The sequence below is a fragment of the Triturus cristatus genome, chromosome 8, assembly GCF_964204655.1.
Source record: "Triturus cristatus chromosome 8, aTriCri1.1, whole genome shotgun sequence".
Lineage (NCBI taxonomy): Eukaryota > Metazoa > Chordata > Amphibia > Caudata > Salamandridae > Triturus > Triturus cristatus.
Window position 1 is genome coordinate 921,479,551 of NC_140591.1, and position 16,717 is coordinate 921,496,267.

Below are 16,717 nucleotides of genomic sequence, written 5' to 3' on the forward strand. Positions count from 1 at the left end.
GCGCAGGGGGGCTTTGACCTGCCTGACTTTGAGATGTACTACTATAGCGCGCAAGCCCATTACGTTCACCATTGGATCCACCCCACTCCCTTTCTACCACAGACGGCGGTGGAACATTGGTTGGCGGATCCTATCCCACTGGAGGGAGCAATATTTAGTACGCCAGAGACACAAACGGTATACCGTACCACGATTTCCAGTTCCATTCTAGCGTGGCGATACATCACGAAAATAACCCGCACGACAATGCTCTACTCTCCACTACTTCCCCTGGCATACCACCCCTTGCTGCCCCTTTTGCAGGAACAATTGTTTAAAAACTTTATGGCCAAATTCCACATAGAGACGTGGGGGGATCTCTATCAGGATGGACTATTCCGCTCCCAGACACACATGTTCGCTAACATCGCCCCTACTTCCATGGATACATTCCTTTATATTCGGCTTCGTAGCGGAGTCCGAACATTGACAGGGGAGTTTCCTAGTGAACCACCCGTTCTCGAGCCCCTCCATCGGCTACTCAAGGCGGTCACTCCGGCGCACGCAGTCTCCACCCTATACCACTCACTACGCACTACACCAGCTTCCCTACCCTGCAAGGCACGAGCCAAATGGGAGGAAGAATTAGGTCTGCCCATAGATGACGAGCTCTGGAGGTATTGCTGCCTACAAACTGAACAAATATCCTCCAGTAGCAGGTTCAGGGTAATTCATTATAAATTCCTACATAGACTCTATTGCACTCCAGCGCACATGCACAGGGTGGGCCTCCGGGAGGAGGATCTCTGCTGGCGTTGCCGCGCTCCAGCGGCAGACTTCCTTCACATGGCTTGGGGGTGCCGGGAAATAGCCGACTATTGGCAACAAGTGTACTCCGGCATTTCGGAGATTATAGACATCCCGTTGTCGCCCTCTCCGACGCAGGCGCTCCTAGGCTACACAAAAAATATTAAGAAGCCGGTACGTAGATTTGCCACAGTCGCCCTTCTCATGGCCAAGAGACTAATAGCATGTAGATGGGGGAGGGGCAGAGCTCCTAAATTTAAGGATTGGATTAGTGACATGGTGCACTGTCAGGACACTCTACTTCGATATGCAGAACTCCTGCCTTCCGCATCCAGGCCGACTGACATCTGGGGTCCCCTTCAAACATATTTGCTGTCGCACCCACAGATATAACGTACTCTCCCAGTCAAGTTCGCCTCAGCTTGTCACGCCAATAATTGTACTGACGCAGCCCAATTGAGGGGGCAAGGGGGGGACAAATGCTGCCGGGTGGCGGGGCTGGAACTCCCCCCTCACTTCTTTGGTTCTCTGCCGTGGGTGGATCTCAGGTAGCACCTCTTCTGAACAATATAATGGGATGGCAGAAGGGACTGCCCTTATGCATGTCTGAAGTCCGCATCTGTACAGCTGGTATAGGTTGCTACGGAAAAAGTACTGGATGCACATTACTCCGTGATTAGATATGTTATGGTCCTTCGGGATGGCATGCTGAATATCGATGTTTCCTGTGCCGCAGCCGGCCCCCTGGAGGGTTGTAGGCAGGCAGCTGTGTTCAACACTAAACTCCCACTTGTACCGAGCCGCCGGCCACTTGATGGTTGTAGGCATGGGGCTGTGTTTTTGCTATATGGTCATGCTGAATAAAGGTTTTTGGAAAAAAGAAAAAAAAAAAAACATCAAGGAATTTTATGTAGCTACTAATGCAGGTATTCTGCATGCACATCAGATTCGGAAAGGATGACTGGAATGATCACCAGTACTATACAAAGATAGTTGCGTAAAGCAGTTCAACCTCACTCAATCCCATGAGATACTTCTATTTATATCCTGCTCGTTGGAAGTCCCACTCAGTAGAGAGAGCAGTGCAAGTTCACAGTCTGAGTAAAGGTATCTCTTGTGCAGGTTGCGTGGAGAGCTCAATCCCTTTGGACCGGCAAACTAGTATTGACTAAAGTAGGCGTGGAATGCCTGTGTTTTGAGGAAGCATTCTACAGACTGCTCAACAACTTTGTCCTTCTGTATTTCCACCATTGTCTTATAACATTTTAAAGGCAAATGTTTAATGTTGGCCACTGGAATGCCTATGAAAATAACTAAAATGTGCCTTCCTTTTTATATTTCAGGAACCTATTGGGAGGGATAAACATCAACATTTGGTATGTTATATGTCATGTACTTTTATGAATTAAATTCATGTTAAATGCAATTGAAAAGTACTCCCTTCCAAATTTCAGCAAGGTTCCAGAAGCCGGTTCCACACATTAAATCGACCCTGCTAAAAGTAAAGCCTGCTCTTGATGGTTTTAATATTCTGACAAAGTGGAAGTTGACATGTAAAATAATTGTACAGTGTTTTTGCATCAGAGTCCATTACCTTAGACTGATGACACATCTGACATCCGATTTTTTTTAATTCGCTTGTACACCGTAGTGGGATGGGACAATTATTTGTAGCCATCCTGAAAACTGTAGGTAGAATTTCAAATACTTTTACTGCTTTTAAGCTGCACATGCTGGGTGAGACAAAAGGTGGGTCCGGTACCCATTCCTCAGCATTTATGATTCACAAAAGGATTGCGCTTTCTGTACATCTGCCATACTTTAAGTTTCCCTGTTTTCGTTAAGCTTGACACAGAGCTAGTGTAGGAGAGTGTCTGGTTCTAACGGAGACAGAATTGTCTCTTCTCAGCATTACACCACTGCTTCTGTAAGCCATGAGCAGTGAATTCTAAAATGCATTTATATCTCCACTTAGTTGTACAAATGTAAATGAATGCACTAAAATTCACGGCCCTTTTAAAGTCCTTACAAGTCATTAACCTTCTTATGGTTGATGAGTTGGGTCTTCCCGATGGTACCCTGGCTTAGTGTATTGGCACCACAATATAAAAATGTAGTGGACACGCGCGCATTTGTAAACACTCCTCCTTTTGAACGTGGATTGTTGAAACATGTAAGCCTCTATGTTATTGTATATATGCTAACAGAATTTCTTACTAGTAAGACTTCTTTCGGATGTGAAAAGAGTCAAGTATAGCCCCTTATCCTGTGCTCTATTTAGAGAGCTGAACTGAGAACTTTTGACTAAAAGAATATCATTTCCTCTCGAGTGCTGTATCAGCTATGAAAATCCTCCTAAGGAAATAATTTATACCCCCAAATGTGTAAATTTTTTGACTAACCCAATTTTCTCTTGAGTACTTTTATGATATTATTATCCTTAATTAATAGGACATAGTTTTTCAATGCACTTGGTTCAAAATGCCAACCTCTTTCCTTAAACCATCTCTTTCCAGGTAATGAATGTTGTCATAGAGGATACTTGCCATTTTGCTCTCTTCCATATAGATTGTTGTGGATTTTAATTTAAAGTCAGACAGTTTCCTAGATGGGAGTAAGTTGAGTATCATAAATGATCTTTGAGATAAGAAAGTTCTTCACTGATTGATGATAGAGAGTGGTCTATGTGATGTCTGGAGATGGGAAAATTCATCTGAGAGAGATCAGATCATTTATTTCTCTCATCCAAATAGTTAAAGCAGAATTGACAATAGTCCTTTTAACCAACGCGTTTCGCCCCAATACGGACTTCTTCAGGGCTCAAAATAAAGTCAGAGTATAAGTCAGTTACTTTTTTTCAACGCTTTGGGAGCGGATGCGGTGACGACTGTTCTGGGCTACCGTGCCACATTACTGGTGACCTCAATGACACTTTATTAATTGTGTCTCAGGATTTCTGTGTTGACATGTAACTGAAAACGAACATATACCCTGACTTTAATTTTGAGCCCTGAAGAAGTCCCCATTGGGACGAAATGCGTGGGCTAAAAGGACTATGAATAGTGGATTGTAACAACTTGATGTGCTTATCGTTGTCAATAAAGAATTGAGAAAAAAGGACCTGACGATTTGGCATATTCTTCAGATCATCATGGACAGTATAATTGATGTGTGCGGAATCCATGTTTTTTGATTGCCCAGAATTGACATTGCTTGTGTCTAAAGATTCATCTAATGTTGGTACTGTAGTTTGATTGTTGAAATTCATGTTTGGACATGACACAATGAAGCATGGATTTTTCACTGAATATTTCTTGCATGTCTGCCAGATACCATTAAAAAGAGTCATCCCCTGCTCTGCCTGAAGTACTAGTTCAAGTGCTTACCCTCCAGCATAGTTGTCAGTTTCCTTTCACCCACACAGCCAAAGGAGTTCTGAATGCTACCAGTGAATCATACTTTGCACTGTGGAGCTCTTCCACCCTGAATCTGAATGGTGCCGGACAGTGTGAGACAGAGGAAGCTGTTATCTCCTTGGAGGAATTCAGCTGGAGCAGTTGGTGCTTGTTGTTTCTTTTTTAACAGGCCGCCGAGTTGTGGGGATCACCCTAAAAGAAGACGATTGGGGTTTGAGGAAACTATTTTGAAGATGTGAGGCCTGGTCTTAAAGAGTTTCACTACCAGAACTTCTGGAAAAATCTCAGAATTTGCAAAACATTCCCATTGGAGGCTTGGGGTGGTGGACAACAGGAAAACTCTCCTCAAAAAAGTTCTGGGCTTAGTTTTGCAATTTTTCCCGCTCTGACCTCTTTGGTGTGAAGTTTGAGGCTATAGCCGGACTTCTTCATCATCCTATCTGACCTTGTGTATTCCTCATAGCACATAGGGCTTGGGTTTCCCCAGCATCTTTCAAAACGAAACCTGCACACCACTAGGCAGATGGTATAGCATGGTATTTGTGAATCCCTGGCTCCGAACTATAAGTGAACACTAACTCAGCCACCGATGGTGGCTGTGATGCGCTTGATGTGATCCAGTAAAACCAGGGGTCCCAAACTGGTTATGTGAATGTTCCTGAAGTTAGAGGAAAGGGTGCAACATACTGAAACAAGTCCATGTAGAAAAGGGTCCTGTGGTCGATATTGGCGCCCAGTGGAGTTGGAGTTAATAAATGAGGAGTTCAAAATACAGAACAAGAAAGTATAATTATGTTGTTATCTCGTGTGAGTGGTAGGAATGATGTTAGTTGGCAATGTTCTTACTGCACAGGGCAACTGGACTTTCTCTAAACAAATTGAATGGGTTTTTAGGGAGAGCAAGGATATTATGTGCAACTGTTACTGTTTAAGCAGAAGGCAGCTCATGTTTGACATACTCTGCTAGCGTATGGGTAGACTAATAATGACAAGGAAAGGGATGTTTCAGAGGACTGAAGTAAGTTATTTAATGTATTGCTATAGTCCTGTCAAAGTGGAACTCACGAATTCCCACTGGAGCTATACGAGCCAGCAATAAAGTATTCACAGCATGTGACTGGCTGCAAGAATCTTAACTGAACAGACTAGACTGTCTTGGTGAAAAACAAAAATTGGCAAAGCCAGAAGGTGTCGGCAATGCGAGGGCTATTGGCTTGGTCAATGTCTTTTAGCAATGTTGTATAGCAGCATCATAGGCGTGCTGTCACAAACCGGAACAAAGAAGATGAGAGCGACACTAACGCAAACCAATGATAAAGCTTTGGGCAAGCTGTCAGTCCACTGTGTGTAAACAAAAAGTCTCGAAGAGAAAGTGCATGCACGGTGGAGCCGAGACCCCAAAACTCAAGTCCTCTTTGTTGAAGATCAGTACTGCTAGAACTTCTCCTGCCCCCAAGAGAATTCATACTCCTGTCCTCCACAGCTATCAGAGGACCTCCTCGGAGGAGGCCGAGGGTCAATCATCCGGTTGGAAAGAGGATGGGGAGAAGACAGTCCGCTATTCAGTTTTTCTACTCTGTACTGTTCTGAGAATGCTTAGCTAGAGCTATGCTGCATCTACTGGGATGCAAAACAATGTCATGGGAAAGGGAAGGACAAGGCATGCAGCGTAATATTTTCTCAGCAGAGTAAGGTTTTAGCAAGAATATAAAAATGTCAAAGAAATACGGACTAGGAGCTTTTCAGTGTGCTACATAATTTCCGAATTTGTCTGGTTGTTTGGAAGCTGTGCACTTAACCATTTGTTTTAGAAATAAAAGTCATGACTGGTAGCCATGATGAGTGGGTGACCCCCTTCTCCATTAATCTGTGGACATCGCTCAAATGATGTGTAGGTGTTACAGAGGCATTGAAATAAACACATATACGAAAGTGATACTTTTGTGACATTGGAAATGTCACTAGCGAGATATCGCCAGGTAGTAGGTGTGGACAGAGAAGCCACAGAGTATGGTGTTTGAGTTAATCGATTTTGCAGGTCTAGGGAAGAATTCGGAAATGGAATTTTAGCAATTAACGCAGGCATGATTTGAAAGTCTGTGGAGATTTGAAGATATAATCATGAGACTTGTTCTCACAAGAGTCCTTACTGGCCGAACCACTTGTAAAGGAAATACAGGCATCACATTTCTTGCTAATACTGCTTCAGGCAAAGACTTTTTTCAAAGGTCCTTTGTCCGCAGTCAATGAGGCTGCTGTAAGACTTTTAATGGCGGACACACTAGACCCCATGATGTATGAGGTGCAGCCGTTCTTTCCAAATTGTCTTTCACACCCCCAAACCATTGCTCTCTCATCCGAGACGAATAAGAGACCGAGTTGTGTTTCCTTAAAGTTGGTAGTAATCGAAGACCCTGTTTAGTGATCTAGGATTAGCAAACGTCACTATGGATATTTGTCAGTATGTAACACTGTGTCACTCACTGGACACAGATTCGGAGTTTGAGGAAGGACCGACATCTGGGGCCGTATCTAAAGTGAGCACTGCAAGTCCTAATTTAAACAAGCATTGGCATAGCCAATAGGTCTCGCCTTTGGAACCTTATAAGTGTTTAGCCATGCAACAGTTGCATAACTAAATACTTATAAGGTCCCAAAAGCGAGACCTATTGGCTAAGCCAAGCGGCTGTGCGGCCGCGAAAGTAAAAGTAATCGGGATCACGATCAAACATCAAAGCGGCCGCAAAAGTGAAAGTAATCGCGGTAAAGCGCAGCACGCGCGACCGCGCACATGCATTGTAGCTCTAGGCTGGCCTGGTAGCACTTTTTGGAGCCCTCTCAATAAGTCTCGCCAGATTAGCGCATGCGCTGGGTCAGGCGAGACATAAAAACTGTCTCTGTGACAGTTTAGTGCTGACGTGGGTCTTAAACAGTGGGAGATATGGAACTGCGCTATTTTTACCAGCTTAGACTGTTCTAAATGGCTGCTCGTTACTGGAGCTTTAAAGGCAAGTGCTTCTAAGACCTGGAGATGAAGTAGCATGTGTTGAAATATCTAAACTAAAAACAAAACATAGCAGAATAATATCTATATAGCAGTATAACAACACAATTTAAGCATACATGAGCGGGTACAGCAGAACAGTCAAAACCTGACTAATAACAACCATTGTACTTTCTGAACTGCAGTTTATGCTTTTCATAAATAACAGATTTTACTCATACCCTTATTAACGATTGCTCGTGTTAATAGCACTAAACATTTTTCAGTAAGTTACTTCAGCAGTCCAAATCACTGCATTACTGTAATATTGGTACAGTGAAAAAGTTCAACAAACCTGCTAAATTCAAATCTTTGACTTTAATCTATCATCCAGATGTCAACAGCAAGCACATAGCCTTTTGAACGATCTGTCCTGATGTATTGCAGAATTGGGGTTCCTTGCTTTATGGGGCTAATTTCTCTTGTAGTTCCTCATGATCGATGCCAATTGTTTATGAAGTGGCATAAGCAGCATCACAGTAGCTAGTGCACACTTACCGTATTCCAGTTGTTGATACTGCCTGCTGCACTCGTTACTCTGAGGCATCATAGGGGAATGCTGATTTATCTGTCCGCTTCCACCAGCGTGTTTGAAAAGGGAAGCTGTGTGGAGGCTTTAGCACCTGACAGATTCCTGTATCTACCTCATGGGCATAATATGCCATAGCTGGGTTCAATGAAACCAAAAAGGGTACTTTCAGGACAAAACTGACTGGTGGGTGAGCACCCCACCCCAACAAGAACCTATTACTGTGGGGTGTCCGAATCATTCTAGATGGAACATGTTCTACTTCCCGGTTTCAGTCCCACAGGCATTATGGTCTTGCAGTCCCCTGAAAGCTCCTGATGGCCAGCGGATAGAATCAACTGGATGCCGACTGATACTCCCAAAGGAAGGGGGTTTGGGAACAAACAATAAACAAAGCAAATTAAAGTACCAAACTGATGGGTGAGTGTGCAATAGTACGGCAATAACACAAGTGAGGTATTCAATATCACCAATGAGTTATGCAATGGCACAGAGAGGGTGTACCCCTTCTAGTCAAATGAAGTAAAAAAAATGCCCTGCGCACCCTCTGGGAGTCCACAATAGAGCGTTCTTCATGCTCCAGGAGTGGAGGTGGTGGCATTGTAAAACGTGTGGCTGGGTTTCAGTAGAAAGACATAAACTGAGAGGTGGATCCTCAAAGCGACAGGTAAAGAGAGGTGGACGACTTTTCGGCCATAAACCTTAGTGATGGGTAATGGGCTGATTAAATGGGGCAGTAATTAGCTAGGACCTTTAAGGTACATGTTGGATGTCGAGAGCCAGACTTTCTGACCTTCCATGTATTCCAGGGTGTGCCGTCGCTTGGCATCCGCAAAGGGTTTATTGGCATCTTGGAGATGGCACAAGTGTGCACGCGCAATGGCTAATGTGGCACGAAGTAGGTCGTGATAATTGTTGGCAGATAGGTTTTTCAAGGGGACAGGGTTTCCTACTGGTTTTTCAAGGGGACAGGGTTTCCTACTGGTAACACATGGGGATGCAAACCGTACAACTTGTAAAAAAGGGGAAAATCTTGCGGCTGAGTGGACGTTGTTGTTAAATCCGAATTCCCGCTGACCAGGTTAGATCCACTCATTTTTCCTGTTCCGAGAGTAAACAATGCCAAAATTGCTCTATGGATTGGTTGGTTCACTCAATTTGGCTGTCTGATTGGGGGTGAAAAGTGGTGGACAGGTTTACCAAGATACCAATAAGGCTGCAGAAAGCCCACCAGAAGTGTGATTCGCATTGCACCCCTCGGTCTGAAATTATGCTGATGGGGATCACCTGCAAGCAGACTGTGTGTTACAGAACCAGGGAAGTTAACCATGGAGCATCAGGAGCTCCTCACATGGGGATGCAGTGGAACATTTTGATCAGGCGATTGACTACCACAAGTAAGGTAGTGAACCCTTGGGCTTTTGGTAAATCCACAATCAAGGCCTTAGTTAGGGTCTGCCAGGGTTGTGACGGAATTGGCAAAGGTTGCAGTAGGCCTGCTGGTTTCCTGCGCTGCTTTTAGCTTGAACACATACCTCGCAGGACGAGACCTTTAGATGACAGTCTTTTGTCATGGTGCCCCACCAAAACTATCTCTTCAGGATGTCCAAGGTTTTAGCAATACCTAGGTTCCCTGCAAACGGGGAATCGTGGCACCACCCCAAGGCAAGCTGTTGCAGTGAGACAGTGGGTAAGAACACTTATGTGTTAAGAATGAGCAACACCTGTTCTAGGCACCCTTAAGGATGAGTGTTGAGCGAACTCTGGGTGTTGACTTGTGACACAGCTTGTCTGAGGTTTGCCTCCTATTTTTAGAGTAGACTGCGGTGCAGTTTATTACATTAGTCTTTGCCGCTAATGGTGGAGGCTTAGGAGGGACTTCTGGTTCCATGTGTGGTCAGGAGAGAGAATCCGCTTTCCCATGTTTTCTCCCGGACAATAGGTGGTTATAAAGGAATAATCTTCAAAGAAAAGGTACCATCGTAGTTGCCAGGGCAATAGTGCCTTCACAGATTTTAAGAATTGTAGGTTGCAATGGTCCGTGTAGACCGTTACGGGAAGTGTGGTCCCCAGAAGGTAGTTGCGCCATTCCTGGAAGAATGGTTACAGGTCTTGTGGTTTGTCCATTTACATGAACATTGGCCACCAGTGCCACATACGAGTCTATTATATTAGAGATCACTCCCGGCCCCAACCCAATTTTATCCAGCACTGCCTGGAGGTAGGGCCAGTTTACCCTATCAAAGTCCTTCTCTGCATCCAGTGAGAGAAAGCATGCTGGAATATCATCATCATTCATATACTTTATTTCGGCCGCAAAGGGCCATAAAAGCAACAATACATAACAACAGTTTTTGTCCAAAGCAGAACACATTTCAGCCACCAAAGCAAAATACAGTAACCAATTAAATTTAAAATATTCAAGTAATTAACAATTGGTGGAAAATTTCCTACGCTGTAACCATACAGCATTTAAGAAACGTGAGACAGCAAAGACAATTGGGGGATGGGTGTCATATTTTAAAACTCGCAGGGCGTTAGCACAATCTCTAAAACCAAGATTCTTACAAATTGATTTTACCCAGCGTTTTCTGTGAGTAAAGTACGTTGGGCAGAAGAAAAACACATGGTTTTCATCCTCCTGTTTATAACCACATGCAGGGCATAAAGTACTTTTGTTGGTGTCCCATCTAGAAGTAAAAGACCTGAGTGGTAGGGTGCCTATTCTAAATTGGACATATAACTTCCTGGCAAGAGGGGGAAAGATCACATCCAAAAATAACTCCCTTTCATAATTTGGTTTAACCAAAAGAAACTGCTCAGTCAGCCTACCTACATTTGAGTTCATATGCAAGCGGAGTAGATTAAAATGCCTGATTTCTTCAACAAGATTGGTTTTAGAAACAACTGGGCAAGAGATTCCTGGAGTATCCCAGAGTTCCTGACGACCAATCTTGCGGCAAATATCCCTAACATAGATTAACCAGGGGATATTCATATGTTTTATTACGGGCCAAAGCTCCAGAAAGTCATCTCTATAAGTTTCCAGGTCCGGATTGGACCAAAGTCTCTTCCAGTAATGTACGGGCCGGGCCGCCACCACTTCTTCGATTGGAAGCAGTCCCAAGTCAAATCTAATGGGGACTAACGGTGTACTAGAGGGTAAGCTTAACAATTTCCTTATAAAGGAGTTTTCAACCCTCGATAGACTACCTATTTTGGAATGACCCCATAGTTCCGCTCCATTAGTTGAAGCCGGTCTGGCCTGTGTTTTGAAGATTTCTACTACTGGTAAAGCTGGTTTGAAGACCGAACCTTTGAATAATCTAACCATACCTCCTGTAGTTTGGGTCAACTTAAGGGTAGAATTAATAACCCGACCTCCCCAGCCCAAGTCTTCTTGGAGTGTGATCCCTAGATAGGTAAACGTTTTCACCCGTTCCAGGGGGATAGCGTTCAGGACTGGGTTGGGGCGGGTACGTTTAGGAGGGTTAAGGATCATAAATTTAGTTTTGGCTAGGTTGATCTCGAGGCCCCGGTCACTGCAGAAATCTACAAAGCCATCTAAAATACGCTGAATTCCCATGGGGGTGCGTGACAACAACAGAGTGTCATCTGCAAACATTAGTGCTGGTACCTTGCCCAAGGAAAGCCTGGGAACATCAGTGTCTTTTAGAGCTAGAAGATGTTTTATGAGCCCGTTGATGTAAAGGCAGAATAGTGTGGGCGCTAGCACACATCCTTGTCGTACTCCTCGGCTAACAGGAAAGCGTTCGGAAAGTTCGCCATACTTTCCGCATCTAACCTGGGCAAAGTTGGCCGTATGTAGATTTTTCAAGACCTCTAAAAGGTATGAGGGAACATTAAGCATCTGAAGCACGGCCCAAAGCTTTTCTCTCGGGACCAGATCGAATGCTGATCTTAAATCAACAAAAATGAGGTAGAGGCTGCCACCCTCTACACTCACAGATTTCCAGAATAAAACCTGGAGACGAAAGATCTGGTCCAGGGTTGAGGTGCCCTTCCTGAAGCCAGCCTGCAAGGTGCTTAGGATGTTATTTTCTTCTTCCCAAGCCTGTAGTCTGTTCAGAATTATGCGGCCGAATAATTTTTGGGTCGTATCGATTAGACTTATCGGGCGATAATTCGAAGGCTGTAAAGGGCAACCTTTTTTGTGGATAGGCACTATCTCAGCCCCTCGCCATGTTAACGGTGGTTCTGCCCCATATAAGATGGAGTTAAAAAGAACACATAGGTAAGGTGCCCATATCGCGGGTTCAGACCTGAAAAGGTCACCTGGAATTTTATCCAGACCCGGCGCTTTATTAGGAATGAGCATGGAAATGGCATTTTCGACCTCCAGAATCGTAATTCGTGGAGTAAGTTCAACACAAGAAGTTGTGTTGGAGGAAGAATCAATTAAGGAGGATGAATTGGAATTCGCTATGGTATATAGACCCCCGAAGTGCCCTTCCCATACTGCAGGAGCTATATTGGAGCCAGTAATGGAATCAAAATCTTTCTTTCCATTACTAACGATGGCCCAAAAGGTCCTGAAATCCTTGTGCTGCAGTGATGATCTTAGCTCCTCCCACTTGTCATCTTCCCAGGACTTCCTGGCCCTATCAATTTGTTGTTTATATTGTGCACGGACTAATTTAGTCCTGGATTTATCTTTTGCTTTTATAGCTAAGATCAACTCAGCTTTTAGCTTCCTGCACTCAGCAGTATACCAGGAATGTTTGTTAGCCACATGGGCCTTAGGGGCCTCAGATCGAGAGAAAACATCCAAAAGTCTCGTAGATAACTTGGTATGGATGGTGACTGAGCTGGATAGACTTTCAGCAGAGGAGCAATTCAGCACAACTTCAGCCATTTCAATAAGACATGGAAGTGCCAATCTATACATTTCTGCCAATTTCGCGGGACACGTGAGAATACTTGGCCATCTAACTCTCCGTTTATTGTTGTGGAGAATTAAAGGTTGCGGGAGAGGAAGCATCCCATTAACATAGGTTGCAAGTCCCCACTGGTCTGGTTTTAGTTTCAGAGTGAGAGCGTTGTGGTCGCTATCATCGCGAGCGACCACCCTAAAATCCAAAACCTTATCCCAGGATTTTATATCAACCAGGATATAATCCAAAATCGACAAATGCCCAGCTCTGTTGAAGGTAGTTTGTCCAGGCTGGTCAGATTTAAATCTACCGTTGCAGGCCCTCAATGATAGGATGATAGGGAGAGGGTAAGATAAAAAATTTGCAACACTAGTGGGGTCCAAGCTCTAACCGGTGCAATCATGGGTTCAGCAATATTTGAATGTGTATCTTCCGCCGCAGGGTCGTTTTGGACAAGGAGGCTAAGTGGCTCATATTGACAATTAAGATCGCCACCTACTATAACAGAGTATCCTGGATTTAAAGTCAGAATAAAATCATTCAAGGCTGTAATGACCTTGGATTCACCACCTCCTGGAGAGGGTCTTGAATAGACGTTTAAAAGAACTAGGTGTTTATTCCCAGGCAAGTCTAGTAAGACACATAAAATGTCATCAGATCCCGTTTGAAGTTGCCTGGCTATAACGCCCAGGTGGGTTGCAACCCAGGTACTAAGACCTCCAGAAGGCCTCCCCCTGCCACTAGAGGAAGCACAAATACCAAAGGAGGCAAACCCGTCTCGTTGATAGTTTTCCGTGGCCCATGTCTCTTGTAGCAGACAGATGTCAAAGGTGTCCATGAAACTGCCCCACTCTGTGCAAATCTGTTTGTTCTTTAGACCCGCTACATTCCAAGAAATAAGGTTGACATTAGCCTTAAGCTCCCGATTAGTAAAAAAGTCACTAGAGGAGCTACATTCTTTGCCCACGTTTGCCCTGCCGTTTTCCTGTAACAACCCCCCCGGCAAAGGCAATACGGGAGGGTCTTCCAAGTATGCAATAGAGCTTTCCGTGGGACAAGCTACCCTAAGGATAGTTGAGTGGGCAGGGGGAGGGGGCTCGGGCAAAAAACAGTTAACCCCCCTGACAAGCTTGGTGTTATTTAGCTCTTTCTGGGCCCCAGTCGAGATAGTAAGAACACCGGGGACCAGACGTCAGTCCACCTGGTCTAGCACACTATAGTTATTGAAATGGAAGAAGGATTCAAGAGCTGGTGGGCAAAATTGCGTGTCAACTTGTGTTGTGTTAGGACAACGAGAAGTGGAGCCCACCTGGTCCCAACCTGCTCCCATCGCCCTATGTCTCCTAAAAGCTTCACATCCTAATGTAGATGGACCCGGGTAGAAATAGGTTAGCGGGAGGGCTTTAATGGATGTTTCAGCACTGCCTAAGGTACGTGACTGCGTGTTACAAATGTAACTGACTGTTCTAGAATTCCTAAAATTGATTACAACGCAGTCACCCTGTAGATCTTTGGTTCTGTGGCCCACCCAATCCAGCCGTCTTGCAAAAAGAATTTCACTCTTACACCCAGTTGGAAGGGGTTTATGGCAGTTCAGCCAATGGATGCACTTATTCTTAAGCATACTAAAATCCTCCTTTATGCCCTTATCTAGAGTCGGTACACCTGTGAGTACCACCACAAACGGGACTGATGCAGGGGGAAGGTCCAAACAGGTCAACTTGGGTTTCATTTGAGTGGCATAATTTGAGCAACTAAGTGTGTCTGGTGGCGGATTTTTAGTGCTCACTTCAACAGATGTATTTGTAATAGCAGAAATACCCCTGCTCGCAGCATTTACAGTAACAGTTGATAACACAGGGCTGTCAGAGGTTGTTTGAATAGTGGTACCAGACCTGTCGCGCTGCAGGTTAGAATAAACTCCTAGTCTCTGGATAGGGGATTTTGATACAAGAGAAGTTGGTTCAGCAGAGTTTGTTACAATAAGGGAAGAGTTGGTATTAGTATGGATGCCCTCCCGGGGATTAGACTCAATTTCTCCCTGAACATCCGCAAACCGCGATTCAAAAGCAGAGAGTTTTTTTTCTATTTCATCAAGTCTATTATGCAGTGGAAGGCATGTAGCAGTAAGTAACTGCTCTAGTTTTGTCCAAAATTCTCCTCCAACTTCCATAGCCAAATTACACTCAGTGCTTTTGGATGCCAAGTTGACCGGTTCGGTGTTGACTGCACAGTTCATTGCTTCAAGTTTGGACCGCTTCGAATATATCGATCTTTTGTTAGACAAAACTGTGGCACTCCGCTTTCGTCTGACAATCTGTTTTGTCAAAGTGACATTTGTATCTACCGAACGAATCGGTTGACCAGATCTAGTGACCCCCGCAGTATTTAGAGGGGGACTTGGGACCTGGTCATCAGACTCTTCACACTCAGTAGAGCTATTGGTATTATGGATCAGAGCTGGGGTTGTCAATGATCTTCCCTGAGTTTTAACTGCACAACTGGGAATGCGATTGTTGGTTGGTGACAGCACTGTTGCTATCTTTCCCAAAGACGACCTTTTAGTGAAGACTTGATCTAGAGAGAGCCTTTTTTCAGTTAACTCGATTTCTCTCTGTAAAACAGAGGAGGCCCTCGTGATGAAATTATCAAGCGTGCCAACAACTCCAGACCCAGTAAGGGACTTCCTCCCCTTTCCCGCACCTCCAGTTGCCATTCCCAAAATGCCAACAGCAGTATCAGACAAAGGGAACAATGTTCATGTAGGGCCGAAAATGCAGTGGGTCAGATGCAGCACAGGCAGTCACAGGCAACAGGGAACAAATTTGAGTCCACGTACCCCAACAGCCAAGAGCTGTGGCCCGTCCCGTCCTCAGCCGATCTCTGACGAGCTCAGACGAGCCCGCCCTTAGCCCGGGCTTCGCCCCGGACTGCGCCCCGCACGCGTCCCGCTCACGCATGGGATGGAGTCAATTAATATCGGTAGGAGGTGTGTCCGGGAAGAGGATCAGGTGCGTCCAATGATTGTAGCCCAAGGCACCCTGGTCCTCGCAGTCCCTGCACAGTAGCAGCCTCCTGTGATGACTGCGCCTGTCGCTCTCCCCCCGCAGTTTCGAGCAGCTTCTCGGTAAGGATGGCAGGTAAAATATAAGTTTAAAACAAAGTCCGCGCCTGCGAGCGGCTCCCGCAAAGCAGGGGCCGCGAGGCGTTTTGTAGCGAGGGAGGCAGAAGGTGTGTCCGAGAAGAGGATCAGGTGCGTCCAATGATTGTAGCCCAAGGCACCCTGGTCCTCGCAGTCCCTGCACAGTAGCAGCCTCCTGTGATGACTGCGCCTGTCGCTCTTCCCCCGCAGTTTCGAGCAGCTTCTCGGTAAGGATGGCAGGTAAAATATAAGTTTTAAACAAAGTCCGCGCCTGCGAGCGGCACCATATCATATTGCGATATTTCAAAATTAGTGAGCTATGCGACGGACGTTGTCTGCACCCTGTCTCTGGTGTATAAAGCCAACCCGGTCCGGGTTGACATGACCTGGAAGATAGGGTTCAAGTCTAGAGGCCAGTATTTTAGTGAACAGCTTATCATTGAGTTGGGCTATGGGACGATATGAAAACCACAAGGTCGGGTTTTTGCCTGCCTTGGGTCTGAGAGAGATTTAATCAGAGGCCATCGTGGGTGTGAGGCCTGTCTCGTATGTGAAAGAATTAAATAGCCGCAATAGGTGATCCTGTGAGTGGGGTAAAAAGAGCTGATGAATATGAACCGGGAGGCCATCCGGCCACGGGGTTTTACCCAGGGGCAAGGCCCTGACCGCTGCATGCAATTCTTCAAGAGTGATCATACGTCCAGGAGATCTTTGTGGCATGGATGTAGATGTTCCCATTCGCAAGCGTCTAAGTATGTTTTGATTAGGGCTGGGGGGTGGATCCTCCAGAGAGTATAACATTTGATAATAATCATGAAAGGCCGCCCGTTCTACATTCGCCCATCCCCTGTCATCAGTCCGCAACTTAGCAATATGTGTCTTGGTCCGTTCCTGACAAAGTCTACG

The 16,717-nt window shown here is 45.2% G+C and overlaps 1 protein-coding gene across 3 annotated transcripts in view; it reads left to right on the forward strand.

The window, feature by feature from the left end:
* CRYBG3 (crystallin beta-gamma domain containing 3) overlaps positions 1 to 16,717 on the forward strand; it is a 1,479,538-nt gene that overhangs the window by 879,913 nt on the left and 582,908 nt on the right. For all 3 annotated transcript variants that reach the window (XM_085622435.1, XM_085622437.1, XM_085622436.1), the window contains one exon: positions 2,130 to 2,162. In XM_085622435.1, coding sequence (XP_085478561.1) covers positions 2,130 to 2,162 — 33 coding nt within the window. The remainder of the gene's footprint in view (positions 1 to 2,129; positions 2,163 to 16,717) is intronic.